This window comes from Chaetodon trifascialis, chromosome 1 (genome assembly GCF_039877785.1).
Source record: "Chaetodon trifascialis isolate fChaTrf1 chromosome 1, fChaTrf1.hap1, whole genome shotgun sequence".
NCBI classification, from domain to species: Eukaryota; Metazoa; Chordata; class Actinopteri; order Chaetodontiformes; family Chaetodontidae; genus Chaetodon; species Chaetodon trifascialis.
Genome location: NC_092056.1, coordinates 30,330,243 through 30,353,695, shown reverse-complemented (window position 1 = coordinate 30,353,695; position 23,453 = coordinate 30,330,243). Strand labels below are relative to the sequence as shown.

General features: G+C 44.7%; 1 protein-coding gene across 1 annotated transcript in view; it reads left to right on the top strand.

Moving 5' to 3' along the window:
- lrrk1 (leucine-rich repeat kinase 1) overlaps window positions 1-23,453 on the top strand; it is a 72,435-nt gene that overhangs the window by 36,150 nt on the left and 12,832 nt on the right. Inside the window, exons 14-29 of the mRNA XM_070966712.1 lie at window positions 530-642; window positions 1,036-1,250; window positions 3,584-3,748; window positions 4,775-4,947; window positions 5,044-5,164; window positions 5,973-6,132; window positions 6,530-6,708; window positions 6,815-6,912; window positions 7,295-7,466; window positions 7,689-7,858; window positions 8,502-8,641; window positions 11,535-11,838; window positions 14,655-14,824; window positions 16,942-17,145; window positions 17,228-17,367; window positions 17,557-17,694. Of these exons, the coding sequence (XP_070822813.1) occupies window positions 530-642; window positions 1,036-1,250; window positions 3,584-3,748; window positions 4,775-4,947; window positions 5,044-5,164; window positions 5,973-6,132; window positions 6,530-6,708; window positions 6,815-6,912; window positions 7,295-7,466; window positions 7,689-7,858; window positions 8,502-8,641; window positions 11,535-11,838; window positions 14,655-14,824; window positions 16,942-17,145; window positions 17,228-17,367; window positions 17,557-17,694 (2,662 nt within the window). The remainder of the gene's footprint in view (window positions 1-529; window positions 643-1,035; window positions 1,251-3,583; window positions 3,749-4,774; window positions 4,948-5,043; window positions 5,165-5,972; window positions 6,133-6,529; window positions 6,709-6,814; window positions 6,913-7,294; window positions 7,467-7,688; window positions 7,859-8,501; window positions 8,642-11,534; window positions 11,839-14,654; window positions 14,825-16,941; window positions 17,146-17,227; window positions 17,368-17,556; window positions 17,695-23,453) is intronic.

The following is a 23,453-nucleotide window of genomic DNA, read 5'->3' as shown; positions in this document are numbered from 1 at the left end:
AGGGGGGGGTTGTTGTTTTTTGACACCGGACTTCTAGATATTATGTCACCATGAAAAGTCAAATGTTGAAAGTCAGTTGCACTTCTGAAAAGAACAAATGATAAATGAGTAATAATCTTCTGGGTTAGCCATCCAAAGCAGTCCAGTCCCTGGGAACCACTGCTTGGTATGAGGCCAGTCCTCCTGCTACAGCTGTTTGCAGCTGTTTTATACAAGCAGCAAATAACTCTGCTCTCACTCACCACCCAACAAGATTGAATTGTTTGGGAAGTCATGGATCCACAGTATCCTGTTGCTGCCAGAAATGACTTTCGCAACATATCCATTTGACTGTTTGTTTAAAAGGGTTTGAGAGAGCCTGGTGAGCTCTTTGGATTTAAGTCCAATAGTTCCATTTAACTGAATAAGGAATGATTAAACTTATTTATAAGTAATTCAGAACTGACAGTGACATATTACTGGTAGGGAACTTGAATGTCCTGTCTTTAATGTGGAACGTTGACTCATGTCTCACCTGCTTTGGGAACAGTAACCCTGGAATCCGGGAGCTTCCGGCAGAGCTCGGTCAACTCTCCAACCTGTGGCAGCTGGACATTGAAGACCTGAACATTACTAATGTGCCCCAGGAAGTAAGGAAAGAAGGTACTGTCTAAATGGCATTAAAGACACACTCAGCTAACTTTTCAAAAGGAAAGGACCTCTTAATGGCCAGTTTGAACAGGAGCAGTGATTACAGCAAGCAAAACATGTTTCACTGTTTCTGATTATGGTTTTAAGATGGATTTGAAAAATTGCAAATGTTTACTTTAAGGAAAATGGTTGACAGTCTAAATTTGGTTTTATTTTAGTAGCTCACACCACTGTTTCTATCAGCTGTCATTGAACAGAACTCAAGTTATTAGCTGAGATCTGGGAACATGGTGATATCCCTAAAAAGCTGTCCAACATAAAGTCAGAAACAGGAAGTGGCAGCTGTCTATAGTTTCTTGGTAATGTAATTGCCAACACCCTGAAAATCTTCACCTGTTCATTCAGGCCCTGTGTCTGTCCTGGCTTTCCTCCGGGCACACCTTCGAAAGGCAGAGCCTTTTAAACTGCTGAAGATGCTCGTGATTGGTCCACCGAGGCAGGGGAAGACGGCCCTTCTGGAGGTTCTGCAGACGGGCAGGGCGTCCCCCTTCACCCCAACAGAATGCAGCATCTCCACCTCCACGTGGGAGCTGGACAAACCCAACGGAGGCAAAAACAGCGTGAGGAAAACACAGACAGCACAACATGTACACTGAATGCACACACACACACACACACACACACACACACACACACACACACACACACACACACACACACACATACACACACACACACACACTTTCACACTACAAAGTCTAGACTTCACACCCTAAAATTTGTTTTGAAAACATATACCAATGAAAAATGAACTGTACTGTATCTATCTGTGAGGGCTGTGCTTTTTTTAGACTGTTGCATTGTTTTGATGATGCAGCTGAAGAGAAACAGGAAAGGTGGGGGATGACATGTAACACAGGGCTCCAGGCTGGAACTGACCCCAGTGCAGTAAGGACACAGCCTTCATACAGGGAGCGCCTGCGCCTTTCTGCTTTTAAACTAGTTTAAAATCCAGTCCCACACCATAGGACTGCTTCATCTTCTTTTTTAAAGCTTTTTAGAGCTTTTTGGCTTCCTAATCCAAATGACTTTAGCCATGTTTCCACCAAACAGTTCAGGTCAGTTCATTTCATTACACGTTAGAAATGTTATTTTCATGTGTCCATTGTCAAAAGTCGTGAACGGTACCAATAGACCACTCTGTTGAACTGCTGAGCACACTGATCCAGGACTTAAAGGTGGAGGTAGAAACTGTAGTCCATTAATTGGTCAGAGGGAGTCAGAGCTATGAGAGTTGTGTCATTGTCTGCACCCTGATCAAGGATTTCACAGCTCTCCTGTTTTTGTTTTTGTTTTTGTTTTTGTTTTTTCCCAGCAGTCTTTTGTCTGCAGCCTCTCAAACAAAGCCTGTCGTCTTGTTGTCATAAACAGTCACATACCAAGAAGACTGAATGTGAAGCGTTCGCTGTCCTCCATTGTGTTCATGTTGTGATAATAGTGGAGCTCAGTGTGTCATGTGTGTGCAAAGAGAGTATGTGGGTGAGCAAGTGAGAGAGTCAGAGCAGCAGAAAAGTGACAGTGAACACAGCAGAGGAAGAGGTCAGCAGGAAGTTGTTAGTCTGGCAGTAAATGTATGGTGTGTCAGTTACTGTGATAATTTTCTCAAGATAAAGATAAGTTTCATCAGTTGTTTCCCAACTGCTGGAAAAGCTTGAACTAACTTTGTGTCAAGTGTTAGTAATTAAAACATTAACTAACATGGTGAACATTCCTAGCTTGCCAGTAAAAGGATATTCAGTGTTTTGTTAGCAGTGGTGTTGAAAAATAATGGTCACATCATTTAGTATGTAAACCAACGATGTTGACATTTGCAGGTATGGTTTTAAAGCTGTTCCATATCTAACCCAAAAACTCACGTTAGCAGCGCACTTTTCCTCAGCAGATGTTTGTCTGATAGCCTGTTCAGCAAAATGAGGCACAGGACTGGAAGTGTGTTCATGCTAAAGCTGATGTGGGTTGCAGTCATTGTGCTGCACTGTGGCTGCTGTCTGGGCGTCACTGCTCATTCCAAATGCAGTTTAAAAAGTGATTTGATTGACTGTATGCACAGAAGTTATTATCTATGCGTGTGCATGTGTGTTTGTACTGTGACTTAAAGATGGAGAACATATGTTCAGTTCATTGGGGGCGTGTCAAATGCACTCTGCACTGCAAACCTGCACATATTGCAGCACTACATGAGGATCTATGTGCGCCCCTGAGCTGCCCCCTGTTGTTGGGATGTTCTGTTCAATAACTCACACAATCAATAACATGTAATGTTAAGATGCAGTTGTCAATGACAAATGATCCAAATTAATCAAGTCTTATTAGAATAACTTAAACGGGAGTCAAGCCTCCCTCAGGGTCTGCTCAGCGTCATCTGATCATCTCAGGTGCAATCACTCACTCCACTCATTCCTACCTCTCACCAGCACAAAGTCCATCTCAATATATTATTTTTATTGTCTGGGATGTTCAGAGTTTCAAATATGAAACGAGCAGATGGTTCTGTTGAAGTTGAACTCTCGTTTTTGGCATGTTGAGGATCCGTTGGTGGTCACGTCTTATGTGTGGAATATGACTTGATTCCACACCGTAGCCATCAGCAGTTGAGTAGAGTTGAATAGAATTTCATTTGTAGCATCGAAAATGTACATTTAAAAATCCCTTACCAACACCTCTTTCCAGACACAATGTCCTGCACTGTCAACTGTCTCATAGGTATTATTTTTTCATCAGAAAGTAGTTCTTATGAAAGCTATCTATTGTAAGGTCAGTGGATATTTCATGACTTTTTGATATTTTCAAAATACTCAATCACGTCACACTGTTTTTTTTAATTCCTGACTCATCATATGTTCACTTTCCAGCCCATTGCTTGAAATTGACTCTCCCATCTTGTTACACACAGAAGGACTCTGTGGCTTTCAATGTGTGGGACATCGGTGGTCAAGCCAGCATGTCCACAGTGAACCAGTGCTTCTTCACAGACAAGGCATTGTACGTGGTGATCTGGAACCTGGCTTTGGGAGAGGAGGCTGTGGCCAACCTGCAGACATGGCTGCTCAACATTGAGGTGAAATCAAACTCATACACACACATACTTGTACAGACCCGCTGAGCACCTGGTTGCAGCTGCACTTTAGTGTAAGTGGGTCAGAAAGTGAAGGGTGTGGCTGTGAGAAGCAGAGAGTTGTTGCTGAACAAAGAGATGGTGTTTGTGTTTCCAGCAGGAGGGAGGAGTGATCCGAGTGGAAGGAAAATCATTTGGTTATGAGACCACATAAACCAACCGCAGTCCAATGGATGTCATTTAGTGGAAGTATGATGACGTGGAATGCATTGAAACTGGTTGCATCACTTCACTGAAATGGGTCATTGAAGTCTAATTACTAGCTGTGATATTTAATGCCTCTCCTTTGCTTCCTACTGATTTGTGTGGCTAGTTTACAGCATTAACTACGCCTGGCTTTGTTTTTAGAGCCTGACGGCAGGGAAATTTTTCTTTGTCCCATGGGCGTTGTAATTTGCCAGTGATCACATGATAAATTATTTGTATGCTCAGAGAGAGACAGCCAAAGACGCAAAGATGTAGTTATTCTGCAAAAGCCTGTACGACATTTTGAGTGAAATATGAAAAATGAAATATAAAACAGAAATAAGAAGCACACTGACAAGTGCTGACAAATGCTCTTGATGCATGGAGAAGAATATATATTGTAAAGTAAATTCTAGCTTTATTCCTGTCTTTCACACACCTGAGGAAAGTAATAAAAAAAGAAGTTTGTTGTGTGCATTGTTCTAAAACTAGTATGTGTTATGTCTTTCCTCTTCCTTCCATCACATAACATACAACCACAACTGCTTACATACTCCCCTCATATATACAGTAGGTACGTACACAATTACACAACTAACTTACAGGAGTTTATGGCAGAGTTACAGACAGAGAGAGAGAGAGAGAGAATGAGAGAGAGAGCAAGCACCTGATTCAGCTGCATATTGCTGAATGATATGTAGGGAATCCTGTTTTAATTAGTATTGTTGCTTATGATTTACACAATCAATAAAAATGTTAGTTTTTGTGTGTTGTGTCTTATAGGCACGAGCACCCAACTCTGCAGTGGTGGTCGTGGGAACACATTTGGATCTCATCGACACAAAGTTTCGCACTGAGAGACTGGCCACGCTGAGAGCTTACATTCTGGCTCTTTGCCGATCCCCATCAGGGGCTCGAGCCACTGGCTACCCTGACATCACCTGGAAACACCTGTGGTAAGCACATATCCTGCACTTTCTTGTTCATATTGATAAGATGAAGCTGCAAGTGGATTCAAGTGTGTGTATGTGTTTGTGTGTCTTGGTGCTCAGTGAAGTGTCCTGTAAGACCCTGGAGGGTGTGGATGGGCTGAAGAAGCTCATCTACCAGGTGGCTCTCTCCATGAAAGACAGCAGCAGCTCAGCCTTTGGCAGTAAACTTCTGGGCAGACTGGTGAGTGAGACAGTGCAGCTGGTGAAGCTCTGCACTGTGTGTCTGTGTAGAAAAAGCTTCACAGTTTGACCCAGCAGAGAGAACTGCTTACGGAGTACAGGCCAGAGTACATGCAGTGCATCTTCAAAAATGTTACTGTGTCAGATGGATACAGATTCACAAAGCATGAACAGAGTGTGGAATATTATATACAGAATGATGCCTGCCTATGTTCAGCCTGTGGTGAGAGGTTGGGACCCTCGGTTGTTAATGACTACAGGCATCTCTAAATGATGTGTTTTAGCTTAAGTCCTTGAAACTATAGTAGCACATCAATAGCTGCTGTCAAAGCTGTGAAATATATATATGTGTGTGTGTGTGTGTGTGTGTGTGTGTGTGTGTGTGTGTGTGTGTGTGTGTGTGTGTGTGTGTGTGTGTGTGTGTGTAAAATTTAAACTAACAAAGACATGGGACTGCAATGAAGGACTAAATCTCAGCTCAATCAGTGGACTGACTAAAAGGTTTAAACAGTGCTTTGCTGGAATGTTTCATCTCCCTCTCCACCTGTCCATGTTTTAACATCAGTTCAAGCATCACAGTCTGCAGTAAATATCAAAAAACAACACAATCACACCCAGTGATGACATGTTGTTGTTGTGGCTGTGAGATGTGTTTGAAAGTTAAACACCAATCTACTGAAGGACTTTTCCAGTAGTGTCTAAGGTTACTTCCTGAAGCTGTTTGGTCAAAAGACTTTGTTAGTCAAGACTTTAAAATCTTTCTGTTATTGTAAAACACTGAGAGATTTTTACCGTTGACTCCCCACCAGATCCCCAGGAGCTATCTGACACTTCAGGAAGCAGTGAAATCAGAGAAGCAGAGGCGAGATGCTGGGGGAGAGGTCCAATACCTAACTGATGTCCAGTTGGACTGCATTGTTGAAAAGAACCCAGGAAGTGACATCAGAGATTATGAGGACCTGCAGACTGGTACTGCAACTTTTTCAACAAACACCTGGAATGTGAAAATCATTAGTTTGACTTGTCAAGCTACATAGAATGACTTCCTTATACAAAAGTGTATTTACAGTATTTATTTGAGAGAGCTTATAACTGAGTGGTCAGGGACTACACCCAGGTGCATCATCACCATGGGGTACAGGGGGTCACCTCCCCCCGTGTTTGTAATTGACCAGTGATTACTTATCATGTATAAGGTAATAGTATTATATAAGGAGCCAAGCCGACCTGCTGATGCTGATGTGGCAGAATATTCCCATCATTTCCCAGATTGATGTCTAACTGGAGGCTATGCACTTGACCTTACACCATTCATATAGGAACATCATGCTTTTATGGCTCTCTTCTTTTTTGCAACCACATCCAGCCATCAGCTTCTTGATAGAGACAGGGACCCTGCTGCACTTCCCTGACACCAGCCATGGCCTGTGCACCCTCTACTTCCTGTGTCCTGTATGGCTGTCAGAATGCCTGGAGAGGATCATGCACCTCAAGTCCTCTCGCTCTGTAGCCAGGAATGGAGTGATCCGGGCAGAGGACCTCAGAGTGAGCTAACATTTCAGAAAAACATTTGGGCTTTGTGAGTTGTTTCATGAGTTCATGGTGATACTGACTTCCTGTGGTGATGTCTCTGATGGTGTCTGTTGTGCAGATGCTACTGGTAGGAACAGGATTCACCCACCAGACAGAGGAACAGTATTTCCAGTTTCTTGCCAAGTTTGAGATTGCTCTCCCTGTAGCCAACAACAGGTAAAATAGTGCTTGTATAATAATTGATCCTCAGTTAATACAAATACTGATTTTCTGTACATTTTTGCATTTTTATTGTACCTGTGTTATTATGAGCTCTCCACAAACATACACATTACTATCCTTTTAGAAGGCCAAGGACAGCAGAGGTCTTAGGATCCTTTTTGCTTTTTTTGCTGCTTACTGCATAGCGTTTAGTTCATTTCATCAATACACGCAACACTGGGAACAACACAGCTTCCTCACATCCACCAAGTGAACAGCCAGAATCACCACAGCAACCATCCCAAACACCAAGAATCCACACACTAGCGACAGCTATCCCTCAAGTTTCTTCACGTTCTAAATGTGCTCTTCCTTTTGTCCTGTCCTCTTGCTGTAGCTATCTGCTGCCCCACCTTCTTCCCCACAAGCCAGCCATGGACATCCATGGCTTCCGCCAGCAGACCAACAACACCCTGCAGCGCCTTATAAAGATGAGCTTTGTGCCTGCCGGATTTTGGGAGCGCTTCATCGCCAGGATGCTCATTAGCCTCACAGAGATGGATCTGCAGGTACTGAAAACTGCAGTCTCATCATTCAATTCAATTCAATTCAATTCAATTTTATTTGTATAGCGCCAAATCACAACAGAAGTTGTCTCAGGACACTTTCCATATAGAGCTGGTACAGACCAAGCTCTTTTATCTACAAAGAAACCAACAATTCATTCATGTATTGTACTCCTACACATTCAGCTTTTTCCATTCATGGCCTGATGTGTCGTGTTTGTGCAGTCATTTGAGCCCAAAAGAAACACCAGGAGCCAGCGCAGCAGGACCTCTGTGATCTACAGCTTTACTGGAACCCAGCAGAGGAACCGTTGCAGCACCTTCAGAGTCCGACGTAGCCAGACCATCTACTGGAAGGAGGGACTGCTGGTCTCTTTTGATGGAGGTTACCTCAGGTCAGAGCGCGTTGAGAAGAATGTGGGTAATGATTAAATGAGACAAGCGCTTAAGTGAGGAAATGATGAAGGTGAGAAATTGAAGGGGGGGGCTTCAGTTTGATCCGGAGCCTCAGAAAGGAGCCAGTTCTCAACTGGGATAAGTAGACCTGAGTCAAAAGCCTATGGAGGCAAACAACTTGTTGGAGCTAGTATTGAGTCAGCTTCAGTGGAGCTTACATGTTCACAAGAAGTGGGGAGGTCCATAAATTCACAGTTCAACCTGGGCATGACAGGGCATTTCTAACAAATTTTTAACAATAGGAACAAGCAGTCCTAGTTAGGAACATGCACCAAAGATAATTCCAAGTATTAAGTGTTGTTTTTTAATATAGGGAGAGGATCATTTATTATTAATTATAATGTACAAAATGAGAACATTCTGCAACACAGTGACGATAAAATGTCTCTAGCGTTAAGAAAATCTAAGATAAATGGAATTAATAAAAGGGAAGAGACAGTGAATGTTGAACCGCCTCAAAGTACTGGTCCCTTGCTGCTCTTGGTGCCCCACACCAGCTGCTGTGTACAGGCTGATACATAAGGTGCTGAAAGCAAATGAAGCTTCCAGTGAAATGACCGACGAGTGTTCGTGTGTCTGCAGTGTGGAGTCATCAGATGTCAACTGGAAGAGGAAGAAGAGTGGAGGCATAAAGATCATCTGCCACTCGGAGATGAGAGATTTCTCTGCCATGGCCTTCATCACGGATCACGTCAACGCTCTGATCGAGCAGTGGTTCCCTGGTCAGTGCTCTGCTCTCCCAGCTGTTGAGCGCTGACTTTCAGCACTCAACACTTGCCAGATTTTAGTCTTGTTACATTTGTCTAAGATAGGATTTAAATCAGAGCATTGTTAATATCATTCTGTGTTTTGTTTGGTTATTTGAGTGTTTGTAATGCTGTTTGTCTTTAGATAACATTGAACTCTGATTTGTTTGAGTCATTCATTAGATAGAGAAAAAAGTGAGGTATACAAAGAGTCCTATTTTGGTGTCTGTTCCAACAGTCAGGTGCTATGTTGGCATCAATATTCAGGCCTATATCACAGTAGTTGAAGTAGTTGAGTAGTTTGAACAATATCTAAATGAACTCCAGCTCTGTTCAGACTGTGTTAGGTAAAACATGAATCCAGCTGGTGATTATCAGACTAACTGTTTGGACAGCAGCCTGGTAGCTCTCCTCTCAACGTCATCCAAATTGTATAAAACCCTAGTTACATGCCTAACTCGTTTTTCCTCACACACACACCCTCAGGATTGTGACTGACTGAGCCATTTCCCACCAAAGTACTCAGAGGGTTTTGTTCAGGATGTCAGGACATGCTGCTCTGATTAATTACTGCAAAGTCGACATAAGAGGTGGTCAATCACTGTGACCTCCTTAGCCCAATCAGACCAATCATCAGGCATTTCAGCATCATTTCAGAGATGAATGTCGTCACAGGGTGGGAAACATTTTGCTATGTAATGTAGTGCCTCTGCTTTTTCTCCCTGAGAGCTCGCTGAGACGTGCTGGGCTGGACTGGGCTTCGATGTTGATTTAAATAAATTTGACTCAGTAAAGCTTGAAATCTTGACACACAGACAAGCAGTCACTTGGACACACACATACAGAGATTGCTTTGTATCCAATGATCACCAAGGCTTATGTATGTGTGGATGACTTCAATACTGTCTGTAGATTCATATATTTTTCCAGCAAGTGTGTCAGCTTCACAGCTGCTGGAGTTTCAGCCTTTGTTCACACTCTGTTTGTCTTTTTGCTCAGTAGTAAGTGTCATTTTAGTAAAAACTATTTTCATTTAAGTGAAATTGAAAGGCTAAACACTAAATACAAATAACTTAGTGTAGTTTTAGAAATTCATCGTGATGAATTGCAGCAACCTTTAAAAAGAGAGAAAGTCCTGTGCAGACAAAGACCCCCCACCAGAGGGACACAACAGACCACAAACTTTTAAGATCTCTTACTTTTGTGTCATGCACAGAAACTCCACAAGGGACACCATGAGACCATGCGTGACATGTCACTATTTTAGAAATAACTTGCTAACACGTTTAATACCCACACTGGCTGATTTGCAGCAGTTACATCGGTGTGTGCCAAATATGGAGGATTTCATCAGTGCCCCTGTGGGTTTATTTATATTTAATATTTCATGGTAAATCAGCAGGTCAGTCACACCTTGTGGAATTTGGAGCTTCTTTGGGTGAAAGACATTTTTCAAAGTGTGAGCCTGTACAATCAAACATCAAAGTCATGTGCTTACTAAGTAATGAATGAAGTATGAAATCAAAATTTTGCAGGATGATTGTTGGCAACGAGGCTCAAGGGGATCTTTTGACACCGGTTTTCTAACCCTGTAACACCACAGACTAAACAAATTTGACATTGTCAGGTTGGAAATGGGTGTGGCCCATACCAGGAAATGCAGCTTGATATAACAAACTCACTCCCAAGATGCATTTCGCCAACAGACATACAGTCACTTAGCTTAGAATTCTATGACTTGCTGGTGAGTGGAAGCCAAAGATGGCAGGGTTTAGAAAACTGAAAACACAATCTGCAGCTTAAATCAAGTCACTTTTAAGTTTTGGGTCAATTGTACATTAATTCAGCAAGAATGGTGCTGACTTTTGCTCTCAATTATAATGACAAGTGTTTTTAATTTGCTACTGTTTTGATCCACATGTGTGGGTATTGTGGTATTTAGACCAGCCTGCCATGGCAAAATAACTGACATTCTCCAAAACAAAACTGAAATAATTAAAAGTGGTGGTCAGAACATAAATCTACAGGGTTGTTACATTATCCGGGACAGTCCTGTGTTCCCATATTAATCAAAATGGTCATACAGACTGAGGACAAACAGCAGCCCCTCCCACTTCACAACTCTGTTTTATTGGTGGGAAGAAAAATAATAATAAAAGCCAGAATAGATACAACAGGCCTCCAACACCACTGATGCTTGGACCCCTAAAGAGCTGTGCTGCAGGTTATTTTTAAACAGCCTGCTGTCATAAGTACGATTCGGTCTAACTGTGCATTAGATCAGTGTGTGTAATGGCTCAGTGTGTGTTGCAGGACAACACGTCTTACATCAAAACATACAGTATGTGCCCTGCTTCATGCCTTCAGATGGCTGCATTTGAGGCTGCAAGGAGAAGAATCTTATGAAGTACCCAGACAGTGGATAACTGATACTGTAATCACATTGATTTTTATAATGCCCCTCTCGGTGGTGAATATAGCTTTATATTATTGCAGCTGTTTTTTGCAGTTGCTCCACATTTCTGCCAAATACTTACTGTAGTTTTTCAGAATCACCAAATCATCTGCTGTAAGAGCCTATGCATTCTGTATTCTGCATGGAAATGCCAGACAACAAAGCATATGTCTAAGTCACTGTAGTAACAAGCTTTATTAGAGTGCTGACAGTCCATCCTGTAAGTGAACATCAACCACTGCAACATTTAACAAAAGCAAAGATGACACATTCAAATCTATTGTTGTTATAACCTGAAAAAGTCACTCACTTAAATGAGAGTAGTAATCTTAGAACTGACACCAGTTCAGTTTTCAGCTCTCCACTAAGAGCAGATCATGTACATGTCTTTTGTCTGTGTGTCCTCTGTTGTAGCCTTGACAGCCAGTGAGAGTGATGGGAGTCTGCTCATAGAGCAGTACGCCCCCTGTCCTCTCTGTGCCTCACTGGGCCCTCGGAAGCAGGCCAGCAGGCCCGTCCAGTTTGATGAGAGAGAGGGACGTGGAGAAGATGAAGGAGGAGGACGAGGAGAAGTTGCAGATGTTCATTACTTTAACATGGAAGACTGTGTGCTGGCTGCAGTGGAGAAGGACCACATCATCTGTCCTCAGCACCCTGAGCAGCCAGTCCCCCTCCAGGAGCTGGTCCCAGAGCTCTTCATGACAGACTTCCCTGCACGGTAAACTCTCACCTTTTAATGGACCTTTTCATTTCACACGGTGTGTATTTATTTTGGTCCTGACTGCAAAGTGTGTCTTGATTTGATGTCAGAGAAGGTTGGATGTTTGGTGGCACGGTGGAACAAGTGGTGACATTGTCGCCCAACAGCTAGAAGGTTCCGGTTCAAATCCAGCTGTGGGCGCTGGTGGCGTGTCCTCCACCATGTCTTCAGTGCCTGCTGCTCGAGGAAAGGGGCCTTTCTGTGTGGAGTTGTTGGGCATGTTCCCCCCGTGTTCACCTGGGGTATCCTCCATAAAATATACCCCCACTAAAAACATGCAAGACGATCACCACCTGACCATTGGTGACGAAGAAAGTTGGGTCCCTGGGCGCCGCCGGCGGCTGGCGGCCCACTGCTCCTGGTCTGCCGCGGAGGAAGGACAACCAGGATGGGTCAAATGCGGAGGAATTAATTTCACAGGAAGCATGGCGTGAAGCATGTAGTGTGCAACATGATGTGTGATGTGATAATAAAAAGTACGATTCTTCTTCTTCTTCTTCATATAGATGGAAGGCAGGATCAAGACAGGTGTCACGACAGAAGGGTGTAAAGCTCCCCTTATGGATCTCTGTTACTGCATGTATAATGGTGATGCACACATAACAAACAGTGTGAAAAGTGCACCTCCCTCTCCTGCTACAGCCGGAACAATCACTTCATTCCACGTTTTTGAGAAGAAGAAAAATGTGTCCTCCAGTACAGCTAATCTAAATCTTGATTCAACCCAAAGCATTCAAACTAATCTACTAACCAGCTCACCCCACAAGACCTCACTGTCCAATACCCTTGCTACGTCAAAGGGTCCAGTGACTCACTGTTGAGAAACAGTGGTTTATTTCATAAAGAGGTGGAAATGCTTGTAATCCTTTTAGTATCGTCCTTTAGTGGCAGATGTGTCACCAGTCTGTGGAGGACTGCCACAGCCACTTACTGGACTTCAGAGTGTGACTGGCCAGTTGGGCCTTCCACAGGAACTGGGTATTTCACACAGTGTGTGGTATACAAGGAAACTGCTGCACACTCACTCACACACACAGATACACACTCGCTGAGTGTCAGCAGCTCTCTGGGGGTTTGGCTGTTTAATGATTTTCAGCTGATTTGTTGGCGCCATCCGTTGTTGTGTTGTCAGGGCTCAAGGGCAACTGCCACTCCTTCAAATATTGGAAAATATATTCATTTTGTCTCTGTGTTGTCCACACGCACACATGCACACACAGTACATGAAGTACTCATGTTTGGGTTTGGGGGTGAGGGCTTGGGCGGTCAGTTATGCAAGCATATCTGTGTCTCTGTAAAATAACGCAGAGCCATGGAAATGTTTGCCGCAACAGTTAAACAGCCCCTCAAAATATTAGTACAACTGCAGATGTTTTGTGCTCTTAAAGGACGTAAGATGGATGTTGGTATAAACATGAGTGCCACCAACTAACATCAGCCAGGGTCACAGCTGCATTCTAGTAGCAGAGCGCAAACATGCAACTTAGACTATTCTTTTAGCCTTGGCAAATGTTGGTCTTTTGTCCAAAATGTGATAGATAACACTAAGATATGATTATGTCATCATATATGTCATTATCTTTGACAAGATCTCCACCACTCATCACTCTGCTTCCACTTCACTTATTTCTAAATATTTGAACACATCAGAGTGTATTATCATGCTCATTCCATGACTAACAGAGCAAGTGGATGATTGTTCTTCTTCTTCTTCCTCTTATTATTATATTATCATTATTCTTATTGTTGTTATTATTATTATTATTATAATTATTACTATGATTATTATTATTTTATTTTATTTTTTGTCTGCTTTTGGTCACATTAATGCCAGGTTACAATAGGTAAGTTAACAATAAGTTTGTCAAGAATTAACAAATGATGACTTAAATCAAGCTGCATCTGATCAAAGAGGCCAAAAACAAGATTCAGTGTGACCAATCATTTGATGCCAGCCTTCAGTACTTTAGTAGTAGTAAAGTAGTATGAACTAAGTACATAACACAGTTTACTGTTTGAACAGATGAGGTCATGAAAACTGATAGATACTAAATATGCTGAAGATCTGCTTGGGTCAGCTCCACTCTGGACCTTTTGATGATTCAGCTAATTGAAAAGATTAAGTAATTAAAAGCAAATGTCAGCTCTAATTGCAGCAGTAATGTTCCTGCAGACCTACATCCAGATGTTTGTCCTGTAAGTTAACATTAAACTGTGTCACCACTGAGACTGGAGGGCTTGAACTCGTTTAAGCCACCATCTTGATTGGTTTATGTGGGCTGTGTTGTTGAGGCAGCGCATCAAAGGCCTGCGAGTGGAGAATAATGGAGGGATGGGCAAGGAATGCAGCCCTACTGTCAGCCTGTAGGGTATCTGACGGAGGAGAGGCTCTGTTTGTCACATTTGACCAACAGAAAACTTGGTTAATGCTGAGGTCAGGATTCTGGGTAATCTGAATGTTTGTGGTGCTTGTGTTGGCAGATGTGAACACTTTAACAGATGTCCTCATCAGAGTGTGAGTGTGACGGTTTGTCCAGCTTGGTTTGAAGTGAACATTGATGCTTTTGGAGTTGCAGCTGTGTTTTGTGGCAATTATCAGTGTCTTTTAGGAAATACAGTATAAAACATTAAAACCTCAACTGTGTGTGTGTGTGTGTGTGTGTGTGTGTGTGTGTGTGTGTGTGTGTGTGTGTGTGTGTGTGTGTGTGTGTGTGTGTGTGTGTGTGTGTGTGTGTGTGTGTGTGTGTGTGTGTGTGTGTGTGTGTGTGTGTTAGGCTGTTTTTGGAGAGGGCACAGCTGGAGTACTCTGAGGTGGAGGGTAACATCCTCGGCCAGGGTGGCAGTGGGACCATCATCTACCGAGCTCGATACCATGACCAGCCGGTGGCCATCAAACGTTTCCACTTCAAGAAGTCTCGACAGCAGACCATCAGCAGTGACACAGGTGTGACACAGGAGGCCTGGTCCTCTTTCTCATGACAGTGAAAATGTTTCATTTTTAGCTGAATCTGTTATTTTGGATTCTGCTGATGGACGACATTTGGTGTCACTACAAAGTTTTTGACTTATTAAGATGAAAAGCTCCTGAAGGAGCATTTAGATTATCCGTGCACTGAAAGGCAGCATTACACAACCACTGCATCTATTAATACTCCTTATTATGATAATATTTACTCTGGGTTTCTCAGTAAATTTCTCTCGGCTCCAACTGTTGATATAATATGAACAAAAGATTAACTGAGAGATGTGACTCCTGAAATTGATGTGATCCACTGGTATGTAGATGTATCTGTTGTTGGAATGACAGAAACACTCAGTCCTCTTGTGGTTGTACAGTGGTGCTACAGTACCTTGTCTCTTTATTACAATTAATGCAGAACTCTGGTCAGACTATTATTGAATCCAAACCTTAATTATCACAGGGATACAACAGCTTGCTAAGGCAGTCAGATTACACTGACACATTACCGACATCAGTGTTGGAATTGTTCCTGCAGTGTCTCTTCGTTGTCTTCTTGTGTATGGAACCCTTCTTCATGTGGGTTGTACTGTCTGCAGTTAAGCATTAATCAGTCAACCCACAGTCTCTCTAAAACAGAAATATGTACTGTACCAAAAGGCTAACTGTAATGTGGATTTAGAGAGGTAGCATGGCCTCTTTTAGCCAGAGGTCACCTCTGGAGCTCATTTCAGATGACTCATCTCAAGTAAGAGATGTAACTCCTGTAGCATGTGGTTCTCAGCACTGCTGGACACTGTCTTTGTGTCTTGCTGTGTAAAGGTGCAGTAGACATTCAGAAACCAGTCCTACTCAATATAGCCAGGAAAGAAATATCTTCTTAAGGTCATGAGTCATTTCTGTTACTATTACCGTGACATCAACACACACAGGCCCACTTCCAAGTTCCCTGCAGTATAAACATGGTCAGCTGTGGGAGTGTTGGTGGTCATGACTGCATCTCACTGTGAGTTTTCTTTGTTTGTAATCTGTCACCCTCACAGGTCCCAGAGCAGCATGGCTTTGTGTCAGTCCATATAGGGGCACCATCGTGGCCTGTCTTTAAACAGTCCTCTGATAAAAGGCTAAATGCACATGAAATTTGAAATCTTACTGAACTATCAACATTGCGTCCTCGATTGTTCTTTTCCAATCTATCGAAGAAGATGAAACTTCATGACGTTTTTGAAAAGCAATTATGAGTCAGTGTCAGCATAGTTGCATTGCAGTCACAGGTTTAGGGGATAAACTACAAACTACACTGTAATTGCTGCTGCTACAAAATCCTTAATTTGAAGAATATTTTTGTCTGTAACTGCACAAATGCACTCTGATTTGACTCAAATCCAAGTGGCCTGTCACTGCAGTAAGAGCATTGTCAGCAGAGCCCAAGATATCACTCTCTCCTCAGGAGGTTCATTGATTTTATGGGACAAAATGATCTCATCACATGATCCAAGTGTGCAGCATCAGTCATGTGATAATAGGTGGTGGTATGTGGGGGATGGTAAGACTTGTCTCTCTTTAATGTGAATCCTGTGAAGAGCTTGAGATCATTCATTTGTCTCACATTTTCCACCTCACATTTACACAGAAGCACACAGACCACAGTTATGAATAGCAAAAGGAGGACACAGATGGAGAAAAGATTAGATTACATCCAACTTTGTCACCATTATTATTAGTATTAGTATCAGTATTATTATTGTCGAAGGTAGTGAGACAAATAATGCAGTCGAGCACCAACCAGAAGCGCAAACCGCAGCAAAGTTCAGAGTGATGTATATATATAGTTACTAAATAGAATAAACAGTAAAACAGTAGATAAGAATATGCTTATATATACAGTATGAACATTTGCAACATTTACAGTAGACAAAATGTATAGTGTATATGTACAATAATGAACAACAGTATAATATCTGTGGGTGTGTGAAGGTTTATGAAAACGAATCAATATGAGCGTTCCCTCTGGGCTCACATCCATTCTCTGCTTATACGTTTTCAAAGTATCACTTTTTTTACTTTGGCGCTCCCCCTCATTCCTGTGTTCGTTGCCTCAGACACCATGGTGAAACACCTGCAGTCTGCAGATGCCTGTCGGAGCTTCTCTGAGTTTCGTCAGGAGGCCAGCATGTTGCACTCTCTGCAGCATCCCTGCATCGTCTCTCTGTTGGGCATCAGCATCCACCCGCTCTGCTTCGCCCTGCAGTTAGCCCCCCTGGGCAGCCTCAACACTGTTCTGGAGGAGAGGCACAAAGGCAAAGGCACGTAGAGAGATCTGCATCATGTGATTTGCCGCCTGATGTCTGTGTAAGTGGAACATAAAGTTATGTTTCGTCTTTGTAGGATCCAGCTACATGCCCCTTGGTCACATGCTAACCTTCAGAGTCGCCTATCAGATAGCAGCAGGACTGGCGTACCTTCACAGGAAGAGCATCATCTTCTGTGACCTCAAATCTGACAACATTCTGGTGTGGTCTCTGGAGGTCTGTATATGATTTACCATAAGATAGTCATGCATTTCATTTCACAGTCCACCAGCCTTTATCGTGGCAGAGACAAGCATTCATAATATGATAAATAGAAAATGGACTCATTTTTCTAAGGAAGCAGACAGTCAGGTTCGCTCTGTGTATCAGTTCAACATGTTTACTCCTTTGTGTGTCTTCCTTCAGGTGCAGGATCCAGTCAACATTAAACTGTCTGACTATGGCATTTCTCGACAGTCCTTCCGCGAGGGGGCTTTGGGGGTGGAAGGCACGCCAGGTTACCAGGCTCCTGAGATCCGACCAGGCATCGTGTATGACGAGAAAGTACTGACCACCTCCTTAATACACATTATGTGATGTGTGGAGCATTTTTATGGATCTTGTATCTTTGAGAGGCTGATTGTGAACATGTTCCACGTTGGCAGTGGGGAGTATTGAGAGGTTGCTGATGCCAGTCAGCTGAATTATATAGATGCTTTGTTTATGCCAATAGGAAATTAACTTACAGCCAAGTGACAGAATCACAAAACAAGAAGAATAAGGACATTTAAGGAGGCAGATAAGAAGCAAAATACAATAAAACCATTAATAATAATCAGTCAAATCATATCAAATGTAGTCTTAGCAAAAGACTCAGCTAAATGCTGGGACCATACTCAAACTGTAATGCGTATTACATGTAGGAGTTTTCCTCTAGTGCCACCATCAGGATGTGATTTCATTTTTGCACGCAACATAATCTACTGCAGAGTTTTAGGCTCTAAATCTTGTCATATTTACTGGAATCAAACAAGACCACGGTTGAGACAACGGACCTATGTTTTCTAGTGCCAGTGTTAATAAGGTCCCTCTCCTCCATGAGATTAGAGACTAAGACTTTTATTTAGTTTATGTTCATACCTCTCATTGTCTGCATTTCAAACTGAAGACAGAAGGATTCTCTCCAAACAAACTCAGCTGGCCTTTTTTCTGAAGGGGAACGACTTGTCATGGCTGCCGCTCTGCACTCTACCTCTGTGTGATCCATTTTTCCTTCTTCTCCAACACATATTAACATTTTTATAGAGGCACTTTATCCTAACATGGGGCACATGTTGAATTAATAATAGAGGCAATCATTTAAATTAGTTTGACCCATAAATAGATGAGGTGAAAGTGTCAGGAATGAAAGCGTTTCCTCTGCCTCAGTAGTTGTTTTACTCCAGAGGATTTACAGTTGGCTGATTGTTTTGACTGGCTTCTTCCTCTCTGCAGCATATTGTCTGATTAGCACCATATGTTCACTTTAATGACAAAGGAGGAAGACAAGCAATACATGTATGCAGCTTTTACCATGGCTGTACTGACTGCCTTTGCATCCACACAAAAACTGATTGCAGTCTAGGACTTGGCACAGTGCCAGTACAAGTTTCACTACAGAAAGCAAAACAAGGCTTTTTCCATACCAGAGTTTGTAGAAAATGAACATAACTTCTCCAAAACCAAAGGTCTTAAATGTTTGTCTAAACACAGGAAGCCATATAAGAACTTTTCCTTAAAAACAGTCAACAGTTAGCCAACGTCTGATTTAAACATAGAATGTATAAAAAGTGGCCATAGTCTCAATGACCTCACCCATAATTATGCATACATTTAAATGTGTATTTCTGCTGTAAACTTGGGGCTGCACGGTGGCGCAGCAGGTAGTGCGCGTGCCTCACAGCAAGAAGGTTGCCGGTTCAATCCCCGGGTCAGGCGGGGCCCTTCTGTGTGAAGTTTGCATGTTCTTCCCGTGCATGCGTGGGTCCTCTCCGGGTACTCCGGCTTCCTCCTACAGACCAAAAACATGCTCATTAGGTTGATTGATGACTCTAAATTGTCCGTAGGTGTGAGTGTGAGTGTGAATGTTTGTTTGTCCTTGAATGTCCCTGCAGTCGGCTGGCCTCAAGTGGCCATTTGAGTCACTACAGTTTTTGGCACTTCTGTGTTGGCTTCTTTTTTGGCCCCAGAGGTTGCTGCTTGGAAATATATAGCAAAGAAAAGTCTGACCACGCATTTGATAACAGCTTTCAGTACGTCACAGTTTTTGATACTCCATCCATCCATTGTCTTCCGCTTATCCGGGGCCGGGTTGCGGGGGGAGCAGTCTGAGCAGGGACGCCCAGACTTCCCTCTCCCCGGACACTTCCTCCAACTCTTCCGGGGGGATCCCGAGGCGTTCCCAGGCCAGCCGAGTGACGTAGTCACCCCAGCGTGTCCTGGGTCTTCCCCGGGGCCTCCTCCCGGTGGGACATGCCTGAAACACCTCCCTAGGGAGGCGTCCAGGGGGCATCCGATAGAGATGCCCGAGCCACCTCAGCTGACTCCTCTCGATGCGGAGGAGCAGCGACTCTACTCTGAGCTCCTCCCGGGTGACAGAGCTCCTCACCCTATCTCTAAGGAAGCGCCCCACCACCCTGCGGAGGAAACTCATTTCAGCCGCTTGTATCCGGGACCTCGTTCTTTCGGTCATGACCCAAAGTTCATGACCATAGGTGAGGGTAGGAACGTAGATTGACCGGTAAATCGAGAGCTTCGCCTTTCGGCTCAGCTCCTTCTTTACCACGACAGACCGATACAGCGACCGCATTACTGCAGCCGCTGCACCGATCCGCCTGTCAATCTCACGTTCCATCCTTCCCTCACTCGTGAACAGGATCCCAAGATACTTAAACTCCTCCACTTGAGGCAGGAACTCTCCCCCAACCTGAAGGGAGCAAGCCACCTTTTTCCGGTCGAGAACCATGGCCTCGGACTTGGAGGTGCTAACTCTCATCCCAGCTGCTTCACACTCAGCTGCGAACCGCCCCAGCGCATGCTGAAGGTCCTGGCTCGAGGTAGCCAACAAGACAACATCATCCGCGAAAAGCAGAGACGAAATCTGCCGGTCCCTGAACCGAACCCCCTCCGGCCCCTGGCTGCGCCTAGAAATCCTGTCCATAAAAATGATGAACAGAACCGGTGACAAAGGGCAGCCCTGCCGGAGTCCAACATGCACCGGGAACAGGTCCGACTTACTGCCGGCAATGCGGACCAAGCTCCTGCTCCAGTTGTACAGGGACTGTACAGCCCTCAACAGAGGGCCTCCAACCCCATACTCCTGGAGCACCTCCCACAGAATGACGCGAGGGACACGGTCGAATGCCTTCTCCAAGTCCACGAAGCACATGTGGACTGGATGGGCAAACTCCCATGAACCCTCAAGCACCCTGTGGAGGGTATAGAGCTGGTCTAGTGTTCCACGGCCAGGACGAAAACTGCATTGTTCCTCTTGAATCCGGGGTTCGACTATCGGCCGGATTCTCCTCTCCAGTACCCTGGAATAGACTTTACCAGGGAGGCTGAGGAGTGTGATCCCCCGATAGTTGGAACACACCCTCCGGTCCCCCTTTTTAAAAAGAGGGACCACCACCCCAGTCTGCCAGTCCAGAGGCACTGTCCCCGTCTGCCACGCGATGCTGCAGAGGCGTGTCAACCAAGACAGTCCTACAACATCCAGAGACTTGAGGTACTCAGGGCGGATCTCATCCACCCCCGGCGCTTTGCCACCGAGGAGCTTGCGAACTGCCTCAGTGACTTCAGCCCCGGTGATGAATGAATCGACCTCCAAGTCCCCAGTCTCTGCTTCCTCTACGGAAGACATGACAGAGGGATTGAGGAGATCCTCGAAGTATTCCTTCCACCGCCCGACAATATCCCCAGTCGAGGTCAACAGCTCCCCACCTCCACTGTAAACAGTGTTGACAGAAAGCTGCTTCCCCCTCCTGAGGCGCCGAACGGTTTGCCAGAATTTCCTCGAGGCCGACCGGTAGTCCTCCTCCATGGCCTCCCCGAACTCCTCCCAGACCCGAGTTTTTGCTTCTACAACCGCCCGAGCTGCCGCACGCTTGGTCCACCGGTACCCATCAGCTGCCTCAGGAGTCCTATGAGCCAACCAGGCCCGATAGGACTCCTTCTTCAGCTTGACGGCATCCCTTACTTCCGGTGTCCACCACCGGGTTCGGGGGTTGCCGCCACGACAGGCACCGCCGACTTTACGGCCACAGCTATGGACGGCTGCATCAACAATGGAAGTGGAGAACATGGTCCATTCGGACTCAATGTCTCCAACCTCCCTCTGGATCTGGTTGAAGCTCTCCCGGAGGTGGGAGTTGAAAACTTCCCTGACAGCAGGTTCCGCCAGACGTTCCCAACAGACCCTCACGGTACGTTTGGGTCTGCCAAGTCTGTCCCGCTTCTTCCCCTGCCAGCGAATCCAACTCACCACCAGGTGGTGATCAGTTGACAGCTCAGCCCCTCTCTTTACCCGAGTGTCCAAGACATACCGCCAAAGGTCAGATGATACGACTACAAAGTCGATCATTGACCTCCGGCCTAGGGTGTCCTGGTGCCACGTGCACTGATGGACACCCTTATGCTTGAACATGGTGTTCAAGGGAAGCGACCCTCTCGCTCAGCGGGGAGAACTCCAACACATGGCGGCTGAGCTGGGGGGCTATAAGCAAGCCCACACCAGCTCGCCGCCTCTCACCGCAGGCAACTCCAGAGTAGAAGAGAGTCCAGCCTCTCTCAAGGAGTTGGGTTCCAGAGCCCAGACTGTGCGTGGAGGTGAGCCCGACTATCTCTAGCCGGTACCGCTCAACCTCCCGCACTAGCTCAGGCTCTTTCCCCCACAGTGAGGTGACATTCCATGTCCCCATAGCCAGAGTCGTTGTCCAGGGTTTGGGTCGTCGGGGCCCCCGCCCACGACTGCTACCCATTCCACATAGCACCGGCCCCTTCTGATCCTTCCTGCGGGTGGTGGGCCTACGGGAAGGCGGGCCCACGTCGCTCCTTCGGGCTGTGCCCGGCCAGGTCCCGTGGGCAAAGACCCGGCCACCAGGCGCTTGCCTGCGAGCCCCAACCCCAGGCCTGGCTCCAGGGCGGGGCCCCGGTGACGCCAATCCGGGCAACGTACGCTTCCTTGCTTTAATTTCTTTCATAGGGGCTTCTTGAACTGCTCTTAGTCTGACCCGTCACCTAGAACCTGTTTGCCTTGGGAGACCCTACCAGGGGCATTAAGCCCCGGACAACATAGCCTCTAGGATCATTCGGGTACTCAAACTCCTCCACCACGATAAGGTGGCAGTTCAAGGAGGAGTGGCAGTTCAAGGAGGAGGATACTCTACGAACATATTCGAGTTGATACCATAAAAGCACCAAGGTTTGATATCCAGCCCAACATGGATAAGGACCTGGAGAATAATCAACGGTTACTTATTGATATATCTGTATATTTTTTTTTTGATTGTTAATCAGTGTTTAAAAGAGCCTCAAAATTGGGAAAATTTTGTTTGTTGTCCAAAGCGATGTCTTCAGATGTTATGCTATATCCAACTAACAGTCCATGCTCCAGATGTCCTGTTAACAGCCGTATGAAACAGAGAAAAACATCAGATCCTGACGTTGGAGAGGAGGGAACCAGAAAATACTCAGTATCTTTTAGAACTTCTTGAGTAACTTAAGCAATTAATTCATTAACAGAACTGTTGATTATATTTGGATTATTGGGGTAGTGTTACATCATCCAGTTGTCTCAGTTGCACAGTTTGGGCAGTGTATTGTATTGGTATCATAATTAAGGGAATGGTCACATTACTGTGTACATGCTGTGTATATATATATGCATATGTGTATATACTATGTATACACACTGTAAGACAGGTCATTGATCTCGTTCTGGGTCCACCTGACTGAGAACTAGTGTGTTTTGGTGAATAGTATTTAAATTGAGCCAGTCCATGTTCATTCTGCTGACAGATCACAGCAGTGTGTTAGTCTGATGTCACTGGCCCAGTCTACTCCCAGCTCCTCTCCCCAGGGAAGCTAGCTTTACGAGGGCTTACTGTTTCACTGGCCTCTGCCCCTGTGGAGGAGCAGAGAAAAATATCTGTAAGCCTCCACCTCTTCTCATCAGCCCCTCTCCGCTGACCTCTCCTGGGCTTTAGTTTCACTTTTTGATGTGGTTTAGCTACTCTAATAAGATGCAAAAGAGGATGAAGAGAGAATAAATGATAGAGCACATG